The following is an 18,945-nucleotide window of genomic DNA, read 5'->3' on the forward strand; positions in this document are numbered from 1 at the left end:
AAAAATTACGTTACTATTATGTTCAAGATCTACCCTTCCAGCAATTTTCAGATTTTTATCTCCACGCGTTACATTTTAGGCACTTATTGAAAATAATTGCAAATTAAGGGTAAAAATTAGAACTAACGAATAAATCGAAAAACTGACCCCGGAATCGTGTTCGGCAGGGTCGATTACCCCTAGAAACATGTTTCACACTCGCCATAGTTGAAATGTTGCTTATGCAAATTCCCATTAGTGATTTCTCATTTATTTTTTTGTTTTCTTGATTAAACAATTATAATTTGAATTCTTACACAATTCTAACTGTGTCAGTCAAATTTGCAGAAAGTAGGGCTTTCAGAATCTGCCAAGATTTTTTAAATTCGATCAACGGTTCGCCCATGGCGAGCTCTCAAAGTTGGCAAAATACGTCTGGGCTTCGCTGAATATACCGTCAAGGGGGTGGAAATTAAGGGTCGGGCTCACTTTGTGGGGCAAATATTTATTGTTCTATTCATCGGTGGCTCAAACAAGCAAAAATTAAGCCACAGTAATCAACAAAGTTGCAAATTTGAGATAATAAATAATTTCCCCATGTATTTTAAATGGCAACTTCAAACCCTTCTGTAGGGGTGAAAAATGCATTTCAGCAGCTAATAATTTAATTCTGGGCTCTACTAGGGCATCCAAATCGACATGCCAAATTTGATCAAAATCGCCGTCGGGCACCTAAAAATGTTCCCTTGTGAGCTCTGCCTTCAATGAGGATTCCAAATCTGCCAGCATTTCCCTGGAATTATTAAGCATTTTTCTTTTGATTCTGAGGAGGCGATCGTCCTTGGTAAACGTATTAAATTGTCTGATGTTCTTTTTTTGCAAAAATCATTACTTGATTTTTGCACGCAATTAGCATGTGCGGCCGCTACACAGATAAAAAATTTAGCTCTTGGAAATTTTAAAACCAGGCAAAACAGATTGTTACTTTGAAATTCTAATGTTTCTTTACGATATAAAAAAAATTTGAAATTTAAAATTTTTCTACTTCTATATTGTTTTATTTTTTTAGTATCTTGAGCCTTGTTTTCCGTGATTCTGGGTGAGTGAGTTCGAAGAAAATCTGCAATTACGTTGAAAGATCTTAAAAAATTAATTTTGAAGTTGCAATATTTGGCACGTGCGTGTAAATCATTATCAATTTCCTTTCTACCAAGTAATCATTAGACTTTATGAAAAGTCTATAACCTTGACTTGATTTGATATAAAAATGACGCGTGTCCTTATCAGAGCGCACTTCACTCTCCTTCCAGCTTCGCACAAACTCTGCATTTCGAAGTGAAAAGAAAACTCGATGGCCGCGGTTTCCACTCAAAGCTGAAACGTGGTGAGTTTCGTTGGGCCTAAATTAAGGGCTTTTGGTTTTACTTTACGATCTTTTCACAAAACACTTTATCAATTTAGCAATTATAAAATTGAAAACGAACAAAAATAGTGATTTATGAAATTTGCCTTTGTTACTGAGCAGATTTTGAAATATGTTTTAAATTTCCATGCAAGTGGAATTGTAGTTGTATAAAAAAAATTCTGAATTCTTCACTTGAAGCAATTCTGACGGTTACATTAAAATAAGAGTGGCATTGCTGTCCATCTTTTAAGCTCTTATCTGATCTATTCGCAAACTTGAAACAAGACTTATATTCTTTATCACTGGTAATTAAAATCTTTGAGCTAAATCTACTTTTTCCCATTAATTTTAGTCGCTCTGCGAAATTAAACGGTCTGTCATTTCAATGATAACTTTTTTCTCATATCAGATTTTTGTGAACTAGTAACGAAGTTTTTGTGAGTAGTTGCAAAAAACTTACTGACAAAGAAGATTTGTAGCTTCTAATTTTTATTATCTCCATTCCTTATCACGCAAATAGCCGCAGTTGGCATTTTAAATGAGGTGGCAGTCAGGCCTGATAAATCTCAACGGGCCATTAAAATGTAGAGCAGAATAAAAAACAATTATACTTAAAATTTGTAAGGCCGATGCAAAATGAAAATTCATTTAAATTTAAAATAATAACATGGCTACTTATTGAAGTTTCAAAATTAACTTTTCAAACATTTGAATAAGTATTTTGTGATAGTTAAATCTTAATTATCACCTACTTTGTGTCAATAATACAACCGAATACAACGAAACGATCTTTTTAAAGTCTTCTCAGTAAAATTAATCACTCAGAAATCGTTTTGATTGAGTAAATTGCTTGTTATTGTTTCAATTCTTCATTAGACATTAGATTCTTTTTTTCCGATAGCAAAATTAGTAGCGAAATTTCCAAATACGTTAGGAAATTTTTGAAGTTACGAAAAATTAAAATATTTTTAAGGTTTCAACTAACAAATTTAAATAAGTACAAAGAATGGTTTCATGTATATTACTTGCCAAAGTGGCCTTTAACTTCCAAATATTTAAAAAAAAAAAAAAAAACAGTTGAATTAGGTTTACATTTGAAGCAACCCAGTTTATCGAGCGCGAAAAGTTAAGAAAAAGCTTAATTAATTAATTATGGAAATGAAGAGTCGGGCTTTTCCTCGTTGTAAAATTGTTTTTATTCAAAAAACAAACCTTTTAATTAATTATATAGGCTATATATTTTTTATTATAATGAGGGCGATCCAAAAGGCTAACTTGGCACAGGCTAAATAAACCTGGCCTGGACTTATTTAACCCGCCATTCAATTTTGCTGGTGGGCTAAGTTAGCCCGGGGCTAAGTCACGTTAGCCTGGGCCAGGTTAGGCTTTTGGATCGCCCTCATTGTATTTTATTTCTAATACTTTTCCAGATGAAAAATTCTGCAGTATTGAAATCGCCTTTAAAATGTCGCATAAACATGTCGAATTGCATAAAACTGTCAAAAAAGGTCTGTGTTTTTTAATTATCAATTCTTGATTATTGAAAATTAATTTTATAAAAGGTTGGAACCAAGTTTCTCCCAAAGGACATGCGAGACTAGGGTTTTTCCAAACAACAAACGGGAGAGAAAACGCAGACAAGTATTATTTATTCATCTCATTTTTTCAGACACAATAAAAAAAATATTTATAAATAAATTTATCACCCTAAAGCGTGTTTGTGCTCGTGGCCCACTACGACTTCAAAGAGGGCAAAGACGATTGGCCCCGGAAGGGAAACGACAAGGATGTTGAGAATCTGAGAAAAACATTTGCTGAAAACCGAAAGTGCCGATTCAGAGATTTGCCGTCGCCAAAAAAGGAAGACCTTTTGGCTCTGTTGGCCGATGAGAAAAAATTAAAGAAATTCTTTGCTTCTGAGGGTATAAATTCTTTTCATAACAAAATTTTACCTAATTAAATGCAAACAGACGTAGAGCCATCGATGTTCATTTTCATCATTTTGTCGCATGGAGGTCCCAAGGGGAAGATTTACACAGACGAAATCATATCAAATGTTTACGACTCGTTCAACACAAAGGAATTGTTTGCGAAACTGGAAAAAACATGTGCAAAATGCTTGCGGCTCCTGTTCCTTGGGGTATTTTTTTTCTTAATAACTTTTAGATTATATAATTTGTACAACAAAAGTTTGATTGGCCCTCACTTTCAGCCGTGCAGAGGTGAACTTTCATTCGGAGACACAAATCAAGCAGATAGCCAAGACACGGCAAAAAACTACTCAAGCAACGTTTCGTTTGAGCCGAAAATGCACAACACGATTATTTTCTACTCAACGGTTGAAAGTAACTTGGAATTTTTAATTGAGCTGGCGATCATTTAATAATAATTTTAGCAACAACTGCGGACAGAGATCCTCGTAAAGGGACATGGCTTGTCCAGTGTTTGTGTGAACAACTCAACCTGATGAGAGCGAACGAGAGCCTCGCTCATTTCTCCACCGGAATGCAAAACAGAATTCACGAATGGGCGATAAAAGCACAGCCTGATATCAGAACTCAAAAGCAAACGGAACAAACAATGGAAATTAAAATGTTTCCGCATGACAGAAAGTTCTTCTTTTCTGCATTCGAGAATTGGTAGAATTTTTTTAATTTAAAATGGAAATTATTTATCAAAATCTTTCATTTTAGTGGCCAAAGCCAATCGACGATTGAATTCGATTGGATGAATCCAAACACAAAGTCTGTTTTCAGAGGGAAACTCGCAGTGATATTTCACCAAGGAAACGAGATTAAAAAATTAGAATACAGTCTCATTGAAAATCTTGGATTTGAAACTAAAACAATCAACTCAGATTTGGAAAGTGTGGAAAAATACTTTGCAGAATTGAGTAAGAATTACAATTCTGATATTATTTGCATGTTTTACAAAGCAAATTGTTTCAGAGGAAAAGTCGTGGAGCGATTATGGATGCTTCGCAGCGTTCTTTTTTGCTCAGGTCACAGAGGAAGAAAATCAAGTTTGCGTCAACCTGAGTGGAAATGAGCCAGTGCCGATCGGCGATTTGATTCACTCGCTTCTTGGCCCCGAGTCACAAGAGTGGCAAGGAAAACCAAAGCTATTCTTTCTGATTGACGTGGGAAGAGCGACAGAGGACGCACAAGGGGTAAATTTTGAATTATTTTGATAACAACTTAAATTGACTGTTTAAACTTTAAGAAACCATCAAGTCAACCGATAATAGAATTTCTACCGGCGACCCCTCATAGCGGCTGGATGCTTTTTATTCTCCGAATGATTGCAAACTTTCAACGTAACGGATCTTACGATATCTTAAGCAATCCTCTTCACTTGAAAATGATCGCTCAAACAGAAGACTCATTTTCTGGAAAAGATTCACAAAACTTGTTTCACATTTACGAGAAAATTGTCCAGAAGAAAATGCGTGAAGCGCTTGCTGTAGATTACACTGAGGGGAATATGATGTACGAGGAAGCACTTGAAAAATGTGAGAAAGAGTTGCAAACTATTTCACTTTCATATCTAAATAACGAGAGTGTTGAGGATTTAAAATACACCCGCAATGGAATTGTGACTCTGGTTGAAGGAAACATTGTTTTCGTGCACCAAACGTTCGCCGAGTTTCTTGCTGCTCAAAATTACATAGAATGCCTGAATGGCGAAAAATTCAAAAAATTTGAAATGCCTATCGATTTATTGGAAGAGAAATACAGACAAGTTAGAAAATTCGTGGATATGAAAATATCCAGGGAGAAAGATGAAGAAACTGCAATTTTGAAATCATCTCTTGAATTATTTTTTATGGAGAAAATAACGAAAGAGATGATCGCTGAAATTCTAGTCAGCGAAAACCTGCCGACCATGTTCTCCCTTTACGAAAACCAAATCAGCTTTGGGAAGAATCGCAGCAAGGCCAAATTTCATTTTGAAAATGGATATCAAATTTTAAAAGAAGCCTGTTGGAAAAACGAAGAAATTGCTCTGAATATTTTGAATCATGGCGCATTTGAAAGCTTGGAATTTTCAAAAATCAATGAAATCACAAAAATACTTTGCGGTGCAGTTAAGAACAATTTCTTGAAACTCTTTGCAGCGCTCGTAGAAAAGTGTTCCACTCATGGTTTAATTGAAAAATGCCAAGCGAATCATGACAATGATATGAGTTTTGCTGTTACGAATGCATCTGAAAAGAATCACCACGAGATGCTTAAATTGGTGATTGAAAGTGGACTAATCGACATGCACGGTTTGGTCAAAAGCAATGCTCTTGTATTTGCGGTATCAACAAACAGCGTCGAGTGCGTTGAACTTCTTATTCAGCACGGTTTTCCAACTGCCTGTGTGGACTTTCTATTTCTTTATGAATTTAGCAATTTTGAATATTACAATTATTATATGGAAGAAAAGACGATAAGGGCACTTCTTGGGACGAAAAGCGAACCGCCCGAAAAACTCGCAATAAGACTGTTTCAATATGCTATTAAAATAGGAAATGTTGAAGCGGCGAAGTTTTTGCAGCAAGAATACAGGGGGATTGAGAAGACAGTTTTTGACGACGGCAGGACTGCCCTTCATGTGGCGGCAGAGATAAGGGCTTCGAAAAAACACTCGGCCGCGTTGGAAATTTGTCGGTGGCTGGTGCAAGAATGCGACTTCAAAATCGGCGACAAGGATTATAAAGGACGGAACGCTTTACATATCGGAAAAGGAAATTTGGAATTGGCGAAGTACTTCCTGGAAAAGGATCCTGCGCTCATCAAATCTGTAGATGATGATCATGGCCTCAACCTCCTTCAATTTGCATGTTATTGGAGTGAAGGAAAAAAAATTGTCGAATTCTTTCACAGTCGAGACGGCGATTTGATTAAGCAAGAAATGAAGGAAGGCAAAACAGCGCTTCATTTGGCGGCAGAGAAGGAAAATCTCGAGTTGTGCGTTTTTCTCGTAGAAAATGGGGTTGATTTGAACGCCGTGGACGACAAGGGGTGGAATGCAGCCCACTGTGCTGCTGTTAATAAAAGGAATAAGGAAGGAGGAAAAATACTTCAGTATCTGCACAAGGAAAAACCTGAACTGATCAAGCAAAAAACGATTTTAGGAGAAACAATGCTTCATATCGCGTGCAAAAATAGGTTGAATGAGGAAACAATCGAATGGCTGATGGCACAGGGATTGGACCCAAGCGACGTGAACCGTAAAGGGTGGAACGCTCTTCACTTTGCAGCGAGTGGAGGGAAAATTGGAAAGATAGAGTTCATTCACGGGAAATTCCCTGGTCTGATGGAATCTTTGACGAACGACGCCGAGAACGCGATGCACTTGATGGCAGCAAGTTATAGTGAAAAAGATGAATTAAAAGAATTGCATGCGCTTTGTGGAAAATTGGTCAAGCAGAAAACAAAGACAAATAAAACGGTGCTTCACTACGCAGCGCAAAGTGGTTGGTGTTCTGAAGAAAAGTGTGAATGGTTGGTTGAGGAAATTGGGTTGGAGATTGAATCTGAGGACAACGACGGATGGAAATTTGTGCATTTTGCTGCGAGTGAGGGAAAAATTGGAGTGATTAAGTTCATTCTCAAGAAATGTCCACATCTAATTGAATCTTTAACAAACGACGGCGAGAATGCGATGCACTTGATGGCAAAACGTTATTGTGTCTTAAGTAAATTAAAAGAACTGCATGCACTTTGTGGAAAACTGGTCAAGCAGAAAACAAAGGCAAATAAAACGGTGCTCCACTACGCAGCGCAAAGTCATCTTCATTGTAAAGAAAAGTGTAAATGGTTGGTTGAGGAAATTGGGTTGCCGATTGAAGCTGAGGACGACGACGGCTGGAATGTTGTGCACTTCGTGGCAAATAATTATAATCGATATGAAATACTGGAACTACTAGAATATATTAAAACTAAAAATTCCAGACTAATTGTGAAAACGACACAGAGAAACGAAACCGCGCTGCACACCGCGGCCATGAAAGGAAATTCTCAAGCATTCGAGTGGCTTTTAAAAAACTGCGTTGATCCGGAATTGACGGATGTGGATGGCAAAACCGCCTTGCAAGTGGCTCGGCCGCAAGATTTTGAAGATTTGAAGCGAATTTTAGCGAAATTGCCGCCACACCCAAACGATCAAAGCCGCAATACTCTGCAGCGTTGACTACGAATTTTGAATCAGATATCTCGAAGAATGCGACGAGCAACGAACATTTTATTCTAAATGAGTGTGCCATTTGCTTTTCCAAAATTGTAAATTGCTTTTATGAAATCAATTAGTCATAAAAACTTGCTTTGGAAAAAAATTGAATTTTGTCTCATTAAAAAATTCTTACTTTTGGTGTTTAATAAATTTGATTAAAAGGAAAAATCGAGAGGGAGGAGAACCAGTTTATTAATAAAATTTATCAATATTTTGTTTTAAATCTTATTGGACTCGATAAAAAAAAACCTTCAACAAGAGTCTTGAATAAGAAACAAGTCACGCATAAAACACTTATTAAAAATAAAAAATGTAAAAATTGAAGAGATTTACTCTTCACGCCTTTGTACAACATTTCCTTTCAATATTAACAATTTGATTGAATAAAAAGGAGTCTAAATGTTCATTTTATTGCATATTTCGCTGCTGGAGCAAAAAATGTAAATAAATTTGTAATGGTCCGTTGTAGGTGGTGCGTCCGCCGAGATATATAGGGTGGTCAACCAGCAGAAAGCTTGACCTTCACTTCTTCAGCTCCCGATTGCTGAATTAATTTGCAATTGACCTAAATTAATTAATTCAGCCAAAGACAAATGGGAATTATTTTAATTGTTTTGACAAAACTTAACGCACGCTTTGTTAAAAAAATGACCCCGCGTCAAAAAGGGCACTTTGATTCGGAGGGAAAATGAGAACCGCCGTTTCTCGCAACAAAATCAATCGGAATGAATGGCAATAGCAAAAGAAAAAAAATCGTGTTGCTAGAATAATTAATTTTCCTATTCGCTGTGTTTTCCTTTTTCACCTCAACAACAACAAAAGACAAGGCTGACTTATATGATGATACGCAATGATATTCATTGCGTGTAATTGTCTCCAGAGAAATTTAACAATGCCAAGCGTAATTTTTTTCATTCTGTTTGTATTTCTCAGCTGCAGAGAGTTGACTTTCAATGAAACCTGAAAGAAAAAAGTGAACACGGAGCAGGTCATCATCCCTTGGAATTAATTTCTCCAATTAATAATTATTCGTTTTTTCATGGAATAAATTATAAAAAGTTCCAAATGTGCAAGCAAAGTCTTCAGATAAATTTTAAATTGAATTTCTGTTGAAATTCGTAAATTAAACAATTAAAGGAAAAACGCATGACTTACTTGAAGCATAATTTGTCAAGTTGTGAATAAAATCTATTCGATTTTACTAACAAAATTATTCTGCGCACTTACTGAATCTTTTCCTTACTTAATTTAAGATTATACTTTTATTTTTGATGAATACACTTTTCTCCGTCTTTAATAATTTCAAGTCTTTTTTTTCCTGCGAAAGTTTGAATTAAAAATAATTTAGTTAATAGGAGCTTCAATAATCAGATTATTTTTCGGTTTTTGAACAATTTGTTTCTTCCATTGGGCTGATTTTGCGATTGTTGCATTTGTTTGGATTTTGAAATTGGAAAATTTAGAGTGATATAAAAATTACAATCAGAATATTACTGAATAATATACTAATTACAAATGGATTGTTCCAAAGCCACCAAACCAAATGCAAGCGGCGACTTTGTCTTTTCTTTCCCAGCTGAGGACAAATGCATTTGACGCCCGAAAGGAGACTCGGCATCAGAAGAAAAGTAATCAAACTCGCTCTTTACAACCATCACTCAAGAAAAAGAGTTAAATTGCACATCTTTCAGTCAAATTAAATTCTTCTAATGTTACAAAAGGAACAAGAAAATTGATTTAAATATTTAATATTTTGGAAATATTTGTTAAAACTTGATCCTTTGTATCTATAAAGAGTCTATTTTTGCTGATCTCTCCACTACGGTGTTCTAATTTTTTCCGAAAAATAATTTTATAATAAAGCTTTTTCGTGAAAACTTCAAATTCTCTCCTTGATTTCTTAATCAATAGTAAAATAAAATCCATTTTGCCCACAAAATAAGCAAACTCTCAATCTGCCTGTTTAGCAAAAATCCGCAGCGCAAAGTTTAGACATTGCAATTTCTTTTTGATCTCCGATTAATTTCTCCTTTCTTTGTTTTTTCTTTATATTCGTGCTGACTGCGATTGAGAATTTCAAATTAGCATAATGCATTTTGATTTGAAATTTACAAAGATGGGCGATTTATAATTTCACTCAATCATAGAGATTTCCAATCGAGGTTCGCAGTTGCTCATTTAATTCATTTCCGCGAATCGATTCGTTGCTACAAATCAAAAAGAGTTTAAGATATTCCTTGAGGAGAATGTGCCCTGATCTGAACTTCATTTGTAATATCTCGCTTGTGGTGCATGAATGAATTTTCAAAATAAGACAAAATCTAAATATCGATCGAGCAGATTTCGGGCATTTTAGAAATGTTTGGTCCCAATTGGTAAGATTTGTACAAAGAGAAAAACACTGACCTTTTTGAAGGTGTCTGCGCTGGCTGGACTTGGTCAGGGTGACTCCAGGGCTTGCTGTTGGGTTTGATTGGCCTTCAAAACTGTCCCTCCTCTTCTTTGGCACCACCGACTGTAAATTCATTTTAAACTTGATTAGATTGCTTTTGATTTGAATGATTCTATATTTTTATTTTTCAATGGAAAGAAATATCAGGAAAAGTTAGGGGACATTTTTTTCAATCTTCCGAGGCTTATGGGCAAAAATATAGAAATTAATTAGTTTAATAATGAATATAATGTTAAAACCTTTGGCCTGAGGCAGGGCGAGGCCTCCACGATGAGGGTCGACGCCAGGGTGGACAAATCAGGGTACATTTCAGGGTCAAAGGACGAACACGCCAAAGACGAATGCAATTCGAAGGTGAGATTCCTCAGTCGAACGGCCTTTTGGCCTCCTCAGCAGCCCCTTGGACCTTCAGGTCATCAGGTCAGGGTGAATTTTCTTCCTGGGGAATGAAATTTATCGAAATTAAAACGCAAAAGCCTCTCTATTGAAACAAAAACCGCCGTTTCAAGGGTTTGTGTCACGTTATGCCGGTTTATGTACAAACCTTGGACGCGAGATTGCGGTCGATTGGGACCGTTTCCAGGCCCAAATCCCACCTTCGGCCGTTCCTTCCGGACCTCCGGAGGTCGCGGCGAAAGGTCAAGGCCCGCGAACGACATTAACTTGAGGAATTAAGTCATTGTTCACAAAAAAACAGAGCGAAACCGAACACTTGATCGAGACTAATCAATCAAACTGATCGAAGGAGGCAAAAACAATTTCGTACCAACCAAACAAAGTTTCACTGTAAAATAAATTCCATGACAGTCGCGATTGATTTTGATTAGCGCTAACTCAAGAACAACGAATTGTTTTAAAATATAAACTTTTTCCAAATTATTGCTATATTTACAGTGGCTTAATTGAAATTCAGAAAGAAATTTATTCATGTCAGGTTGGCACACTTCGCGGTTGGCCTACCGCAAGAAGAAACTTGCTGAGACTTGCTTGGACTTGCTCCTTCTTTGCTGGCCGTGGCGCTTGCATTGAGAAATTGGCGGGTTTTCAGCCGTGCTTTTTTCCGCCTTTTTCGCCTCATGTTGATTCATTTTCATGTAGGAAAGGAATCCAGCTTGAATCTCTTTCCATCCTTCGGCTTTGATATTGTTTCAAAGTCAGAATAAATTAATTAATGATAAAATTCAGATTATCTTACATATTGAACATTAATTGCTTCCGGTTTGAATAACTTGCATAAAACGCGAGAGCTGCATTGAAATTTTAATCAAAAAATTATATTCAATTCAATTCCATTTAATACCTTTTTGTGCTAATTTACAAAAATATTGGACAATTTTTATTTTTATAATTTATCTTTAATTGAAATATAAAAGATAACCTTCAAGCTTCAAGTATTTTAATCAAATTAATAATAATGATTAATGATCTTTTCTTTTGCTCTTTTGTTTTTCCGTCTTTATGGCACAATGTTGGCCTCTTTCGGCACAGCTAAAATAAATGTTTTCTTCTGTTCTGGCTTTGGTAATCTTTTGTAAGGATGATTTTGGATGGAAGTTACATTTCGCTGTCTTCGAATCATGAAAAATCAAACTGTCTTGAAAAGGCGCTTCATTTGGCGGCAAATCTTAAGTTGATCGTGTGGGCTGTGAAAAAGGGGTTGCATTTGGACGCCGTGGATGACAAAGAGGGTGGAATGCAGTCCACTGTTAATGTTAAGGTTGAAAGAGATTTCCAATCTTGTTCATTAAGGACGTACTATATTATGTCTTTTTATATTGATCATTTCTTAAATTAGCAAGAAGATGATATTTCTCATATTTCTTAACAAAATAACAGAAATTAACAAAATATTATTTTGAATTCTTTAAAAAGAAGCTGATATTTCCATAAATAAAGCTCACTCTGCTGCATCTTCTGCATAAAGAATAAAAAAATAAATATTCTAAATTCTTGTTATCATATGGAAATTGCCAAAGATGTCGATGAGAGATAAACTTGTGCTATTTTTTAGACAAATTTCCATCTCTGGAGTTATTTTACAGTGTCCTGATTTCCTTATTGAACTCAAATGTTTGATAAAAATGCACATTTGACAGCTTCAGGAGACTGCAGCCTAAATTCACAAATGAGATTAAGAGTTATTTTGAAACTATAACTTTTTATATGCATTAATTTCTAAATATTTTTAAAATAGTAAATATATTGAAATTAAAAAAGGAGATTATTTTTTTTATGAAACAATGGCTTTTGATGAAAAGTAAATTTTAAATCAAAAAATACGAGAAAGAATTTAGTAGCCCGTTTTTGATTCCAGCATAATCTAAAACTCATTTTACTCAATTATTGAAATTTAATTATTAAGTTGAAATTGAACTTCCACAGTAAAAAGATTATAACTATTATGGGGCACAGTTACATTTTATTGTTTTATTGCACTTTTTCCTCCACACATTTGAAAATTGAATAAAAGAAGAACAAGGAATGTTTTTATTATTGATCAGCCTTAAGGGTGGTTTTGGACTAGGGGTCGTTGTAGGTGGTGCGTCCGCCGAGCTCGAGGAGGTACCTGTCAGGGTGGTCGACCCAGTCTGCGGCCGACAGCTTGACCTGGCGCTGCCGCTCCGCCTGCTTCACCTGCCACTTCTTCAGCTCCAGCTGCGCCTCCCTGCGGCCGAAACACGAATTTATTAAAAAAGGTAGGGAGGGGAGGGAGGGGAACGCACCTGGAGTGGGAGGTGCCGCAGCCCCAGACCTCGACGCTGAGCAGCGGGTACGGAATGCCTTTGTACTCGAGCTGCGTGAACGCCTCGTTGACGCTCAGGCTCGGCTTGCGAGGGTCGCACCCCGCCCGCACCCCCAGCGGGTACCCCCGGATTGACGTGTTCAGGTACACAAGCTTCGCACCCCCTGCAAATTTCAACAACAATCAGAATCTGAAGAATGCAGCTTTCAAAGAGGATTCCAACGGTGCTTAGAAAACCATTTTTAGATGGAAATTGGCCGAGCTAAATTCTCGTTATAGTTTTGGCGGCCATCTTGGATAAATGGCGGATCAAATTGAGTCAGAATTTTTTAATTTAAGACTGAAACTGTCTTTGTTATATATCGTTGGAATCGACTTAGAATCAGCTGTTTGAAAACAAACTCTAAATTTCAGTTTTTCAGAATTTTGTAAAAAGAAAAATTAGAAAAAAACTTTTATTCTGATGGTCAATTTGAATGAAACGGAAACTCACTCTCGATGACGTGGAAGAGTGGTTGCGTTTGCAAGACGATGCAGTCTTGGGCGCCCCAGTAAAGGTGCGTCTCGCGCCACTCGTCGGTGGCGCCGACGCAGAACTCGACGCCACCCTCGCCGCGCACCAACGTCAGAGTCGGCCCCCTGTAGTTCAGCACGTGATTCAGGAACCTGCAACGACACAAATAAACCATAGGTGTAAAAATAAAAAGGGAAATAATTTACATTTTTTAATCTATTTGGACTTTGTTTTCACAATTTATATTCAAAAAGAAAAAAAAATGAATTATTCAGTTTAATTTATTCAAAAGGTTTGTCCTGAATTGAAATTAATTTTTTAAAAACAGTTATATTGCAGATTGCAAGAAGCCTTCAGTAAACACAAATTTGGTTTTATATTCTTAAAAGAAAAGAGCTAAGAAAATATGCAATTGGATAATAACGATTCAAATTGGTGTTTTCCCCTTTTGAATACTTGTTTTTATAAAGAAGTAAAGAATTAAGTGGTAAGCAGTCTAATCATGACAAACAGAATGAACAACAGAACAATCTAAACGACTTTTGCATGTTTTTCTTTCCTGCCCTTGAATCGATGAAAGGTTGATTCTAATTTGGTCTTGAATAAAAAAAAAAAAACGCGCACCTGTTTGCACCAAGGCCGTGGACGTCGCTGTTGTAAAGGGGCGTCCAGTGCGACGGACACACGCTGCCGAGCTGAAAAAAGAAAAGATGATGAGGGGTCTGAGGGGAGGTTGCGAAGGGGGCGTACCCATCTGGCGATGATGCCCTGCGAGTCGAGGGAGGCGAGGCCGCTGCCGGCCGAGGGCGAGTGGATGACCGAGGGCTGCGTGTACACCTTGGGCAGACTCACCGCCAACAGCCACACCTGCGACAGGGGCAACGCCCCCGCCTCCCTCTCCTCCGCCGCGGAGGTGGCGAACGCAAAGCCCTTGTTCTCCAGCACAGGCGTACCCAAGTCCATCTCCTGATCAAATAAATTGAATTAAATTTTGGTGGGAAACACGTCAAAATGTCTTACAAGAATAAGAAATCAAAAATTTGTACTTAATTTACCAAGTTTCATGTTTTAAAAACCCATACTTTGGAATTTGTTTTATTGCTTTTGATTTATCTGTTTCAAATTCAAAATTTTTTTTTATGTTTCTCCCAATCTCAATTTTTATGTAAAATTACTGTTATTAACCTTAAAATTAGGAAATATTGTTTAAAAAAAACCTGAAATGAGGTAAAATAACCAAAATAACAAATAGTTTCAAACAAACATCCAAATTTAATTGAAAATAATAAATCTTCAACCAATATTTACAATGCATGAATCAACTGAACTATTTTGGAAGAAAAATCAGTCATCATTTAAAAAAAAAGTTGAAAATTACAAAAAATATTTGTAATTTGATTTTCACCTTCTTTATACCCTCCTCAGGTTTTGAAAGCTTGCAATAGCAATTAATATAATTTTAATGCTTTTCATGTTTTAATAACTTAAAATTACCTCTTCGTTTTGAGGGAGGGTGCCGAGGGGTGAGTCGAGGGTGCGGTACGAGGTGTTGAGGTGGTGGACGACGTAGCGGTGCAGCCCGAGCAGCAACCGCGGACAGTTTTCGGCGATCCAGTGCGTCAGGTAACCAACAGACAAACTCTCCTTCCCGTGAAACTGAAAACAACAAATTTTTCAGAAAAAGTTCCAAACCTTAACAAAATATAAATTAATTTGAAATTTTAGTCTTAAACCGTGTTGACAAAAGTTAAGAAAACTGATTTAGGAATAAATTTATATGAATATCTTAAAAATTGTGTTGATTGAGGCAAAATTACCATAGAAAAATGTGTAATATCAAATTTTTTAGAAGATATGAATAAAATTTAGTTTCATTTATGAAAAGTGATAATGACGGCCTCCTCAGGACACTTCGGTTGGTCTTAAAGTGACCAAATTTTGTTTTATTTTAACTCAGACTTGAGTCTTCTTTGCAATTTCTTTAGTAAATAAATGAAGCGACCCTTTCAGCATACCGCGGCGTTTGCAAGGGCGTGGAGGGTGTGGTCGGTCTTGCGACAGCAACGAGGGCCGTCAGGGTAGTGGTCGAGGGCGACGGCGTGCGCCAGGGCTACCAACTGCTGAAAAGCGGTCTTGGAAAGGTCGGCCTCGCCCTCTGCGTACATCCGAAGGTACATCTCGGTCTGCCGCTCGTCCGAAAGGATGGTCATCAGCTTTTCCGCCCCCTCCACCAACTCGTCGGCGGTCAGGGGCGCGACGGTGCTGCCACCTGTGCGCCTCAACGACCGCAACAGTCGCTCGGCCAACTCAGGGTAAGCCGGAAAAACTCGCGTCTGCAAAAAATTTTAAAAAAATTAAAATTATTTAAGAAAAAAAAAATAACAATAAATTAACTCACCTGGAAAACTCTTGGGCTGATTCCACGCTGAGATTCTTCTTTGGCCGTAATTTCCTCCAACCTCTGCAACCAAACACAAAATCATCTTTAATTTGGTATAAATAAATTGATTTTAAAATTTCCAAAATCAAATTAAATTGGTAAATGAAATGTGCACCTCACTGTGATGGAAAATTTTTGTGAAATTTGAAATTTTATATTTTTTTCCAATTTACGATTTCTTCAAAACTGTTGTAGCTCTTTACAGAAGCAATATTATTGTTTGTTTTTTCGAAGCAATAATTTAAGGGTAGTAAAAAATTAAATAGAATTATAACTCTGCTTAAATCTAAGCTAGAAGAACATTCTGCGGCCCAAATTGATCCACATAATTTTCTCTTTTGAACGATGTGTCACACGTAACAAAAAATCGAGGTAAGGTCAAAGGTCACCTGGGTCAATGACCTTATGTGACCTGGTCACAACGTGTAATACGTTTAAAAATGGATAATTTAAAGGCGATCACTTTTTTCATACGTTACTTTGGGCCATCTTCCTCTGGCAAAAAGTTACAGAAGCTCAAAGACGTTTTAAAAGAAAATGGGCTCGGAAAACCACAGTATTTGCTCTTGTTATTTTTTTTATTAAATTAATAACGAAAAACACTATTTTGTTACTTAAGCTATATAATGTAAAATGTCACGCTCTCCAGAATGGCTATTTCAGAATCAAAATTAAATTGAAGATTTTAAAGGTCGTGGAATTTGGTTAAAATCGGTTGACCTTGCTAGAAATTTTTGCCGGTTTATTTTCAACCATGGACCAGGTAATTTAAATTCTAGTAAATCAATGTTTTCAACTCAATAATTTTCCACCATATCTCAGCCATACAGTGCACTAATTGCCAATCCATGATAAGGATAACGACTTTCTTATAACTTTGTACTCAACATGAAGTACAAACTTTTTTTAAATAGGTCACGTCTTTTTACAAGGGAAAGTTTCATTTAACTCTTTGAAGCAGGCAAAGCAAATTTTACGACAAAGGAACAACGCAAATCATTTGAAAAATTTGGTGAATATTAATTTCCAAGGCATAGTTTGATTCCCAAGATTTAAATTTTAAAGTTTAAAAAAATTGGTCTTTGAATTATAAAAATTGCATCAGTTTTTAGAAGAAATTCAAGGTCGTAAAATTTTTACCGAGATTTATTAGTTTCAACTGCGGATTTGTCACAAGTGCGAAGTAAAAAAAACTTTATCTGAAGTGTGACGAGTTGAGAGGAACGATTAGTGACGAATTAGAAGTGATTGACTAGAATGACTTGCCACGATACGAGCGGGAATTTCACATTTTTTTGCGATTAAAATCATTGATCGACGGCGCAAAAGGAGACTTTGGCATATTCTCAATGATTAAACTCTAATCGGACAATTGACGCGGACGAACCTTGAGACTTCGAGTGCCAAAAACTTCACTATTGTGCACACTAATGACCATTACATAATTAATTAAAAAAAATTGCAGGGGAAACCTCAAATCAATAAAAGAAAAAAATTTAAAGATTATACACATTCTTATGTTTATTTAATTAATTTTTCTTAATGTAATTTTTTGCATATTTTTAAACTGATTAAAGGAAAAAAAGATGGAAAATTGATTACAATTAATTAATTATATTTTCAGAATAAAAGAGGGAAAATTAGAATTAAATCAAAAAGTCAACATGAGTGATTTTGATTCTTACTTTTTTTAAATTTTAATTAATCTCTAAGATCTTTTTGGATTAAAACGTGATGTTAAAATTTGGGCGAGTAAAGACAATTTAATATAATAATTATGATTTGACAATTATTTTGGTATTTATAATATAATTTTACCAAACAGTGCAAATTTTGCCAACTAAAATTACAACAAACTGGACGATTTAGTGAAATAGACTCATCCCTTTCAATTTTTAATTAACAGAGCTGAAAAGGCCGTGCAGAGGCAATTCCAACGATATGTCACAAAGCTGGTTTCAGACGAAAAATTAAATTTTCACCCGCGATTTAAAACAAAGATGGCCGCCATTGGAAAAATTAAATTCGCAAAGCAAATAAATCCTGCACATCATAAGAATCGTCCGCAAAAACTACCATTTCCAAAAATTATAGGAAATTCCTTCAAGAAAATACCTTGCAGAACCTCTTGAGGTCGTTGTTGAGGGTGTTGTTGATGTTGACGGGGGTGGGGGGCGCGAGTCTGGCGGGGGAGGAGTGATGGCGCGAGAGGCCGAGCCGCAGTTTGAAGGGCATGTTGGGCGCACCTGAGGAGGCGGCTGCCGGCGATTCACTGACTCACCAATCTCACCATCACCGGCCTCGCCAGCTGCGCACCAACCTTATCTCCCCCCCCCCCCCCATTCCCCGCCTCGGTAAACTAAAAAGTAAAAAGTCTCGCTTTTCGCCAACTGCGGACCTTGCTCTCCTTTTCGCTCCAATTTACAACAACTAAATTCTTCATAATTGTGGAAAAAAATTTTTCTTCTCCTTTAATTAACTTTGATTTTAAATTGAAATTCCTCAAGTTCCTCTAATTAAAAATTGGTAAATGTCTAAAATTGAATCATATCTGGTGATCAATTTTTAAAAACTAATCAAAAAAAATTCAACGATTGGTGACCAAAAAGGTCAAGGTCATCGCAAGAGTTTCGAACCAATCAATGAAAAAATAACCATACTATTTCCAATGGAAATTTACCCCCACCCTTTTCAACCTGTTGCTTCTCAAAAATTTGACAAAATTATAATAATATTAGGACGAAAGTAAAAGTAGGCCAAATTCCTTAAAAGGTATTTAGTCTGTGGGAATTATTTGCGTACCCTGGCGAGTTTCTCGATGGGCAGCAGCTGCCGCGGCGACCTTTCGACCTCGTCCTGCCGATGCCTGTTGTGCACGGTGAACGTCAAACCGCCCTTATTGTGGTTGGCCTTGGCGCTCTTTTCCGCGCTCTGGTTCGCGCCCATTCTTGCTTCCGCGAATTAATCCTCCACTTTGGCGTTGTGGTGCATATTTCGTCGCCTCCGAAGGGTCACGCGGGTCTCGAAGGGTGCCGAAAGGTTCCAAAAAGCCGAGCGAGACAGTCAACAAGATTCGGCCCCGACTTACTTGTTGTTGAAATTGTTTTTGTTTGCTGTGGTGCTGAAGTGGGGTGTGCGCAAAGGAGCTGCATTGCCCGGTGAAAACTGTGGGGCAAGATTTCAAAATGATCAC

General features: G+C 36.8%; 2 protein-coding genes across 3 annotated transcripts; one reads left to right on the plus strand and one right to left on the minus strand.

Moving 5' to 3' along the window:
- The first annotated feature begins 1,278 nt into the window (after positions 1-1,278).
- On the plus strand, positions 1,279-8,707 carry LOC132196030 (uncharacterized). Its single transcript, XM_059618400.1, has 10 exons — positions 1,279-1,363; positions 2,815-2,892; positions 2,947-3,025; positions 3,098-3,306; positions 3,355-3,524; positions 3,597-3,729; positions 3,780-4,023; positions 4,078-4,277; positions 4,333-4,553; positions 4,607-8,707. Exons 2-10 carry the CDS (start codon positions 2,850-2,852, stop codon positions 7,562-7,564), a joined length of 4,257 nt encoding a protein of 1,418 aa, XP_059474383.1. The 5' UTR covers positions 1,279-1,363; positions 2,815-2,849; the 3' UTR covers positions 7,565-8,707.
- Positions 8,708-12,458: 3,751 nt separating this feature from the next.
- LOC132196206 (uncharacterized) lies at positions 12,459-18,881 on the minus strand. Of its 2 annotated transcripts, none has more exons than XM_059618705.1 (9): positions 18,555-18,881; positions 15,711-15,773; positions 15,328-15,645; positions 14,807-14,968; positions 14,063-14,278; positions 13,937-14,007; positions 13,292-13,464; positions 12,779-12,962; positions 12,459-12,720 (listed from the first exon to the last, which is right to left on the minus strand). In XM_059618705.1, exons 1-9 carry the CDS (start codon positions 18,696-18,698, stop codon positions 12,576-12,578), a joined length of 1,476 nt encoding a protein of 491 aa, XP_059474688.1. In that variant the 5' UTR covers positions 18,699-18,881; the 3' UTR covers positions 12,459-12,575. The 2 variants fall into 2 exon arrangements, with proteins under 2 accessions (XP_059474688.1, XP_059474689.1); XM_059618706.1 differs by lacking the exon at positions 18,555-18,881 and adding an exon at positions 17,868-18,003.
- Between the last annotated feature and the right edge of the window lie 64 nt (positions 18,882-18,945).

The sequence above is a fragment of the Neocloeon triangulifer genome, unplaced genomic scaffold, assembly GCF_031216515.1.
Source record: "Neocloeon triangulifer isolate White Clay Creek 2 clone unplaced genomic scaffold, ASM3121651v1 ptg000011l, whole genome shotgun sequence".
Classification (NCBI taxonomy): domain Eukaryota; kingdom Metazoa; phylum Arthropoda; class Insecta; order Ephemeroptera; family Baetidae; genus Neocloeon; species Neocloeon triangulifer.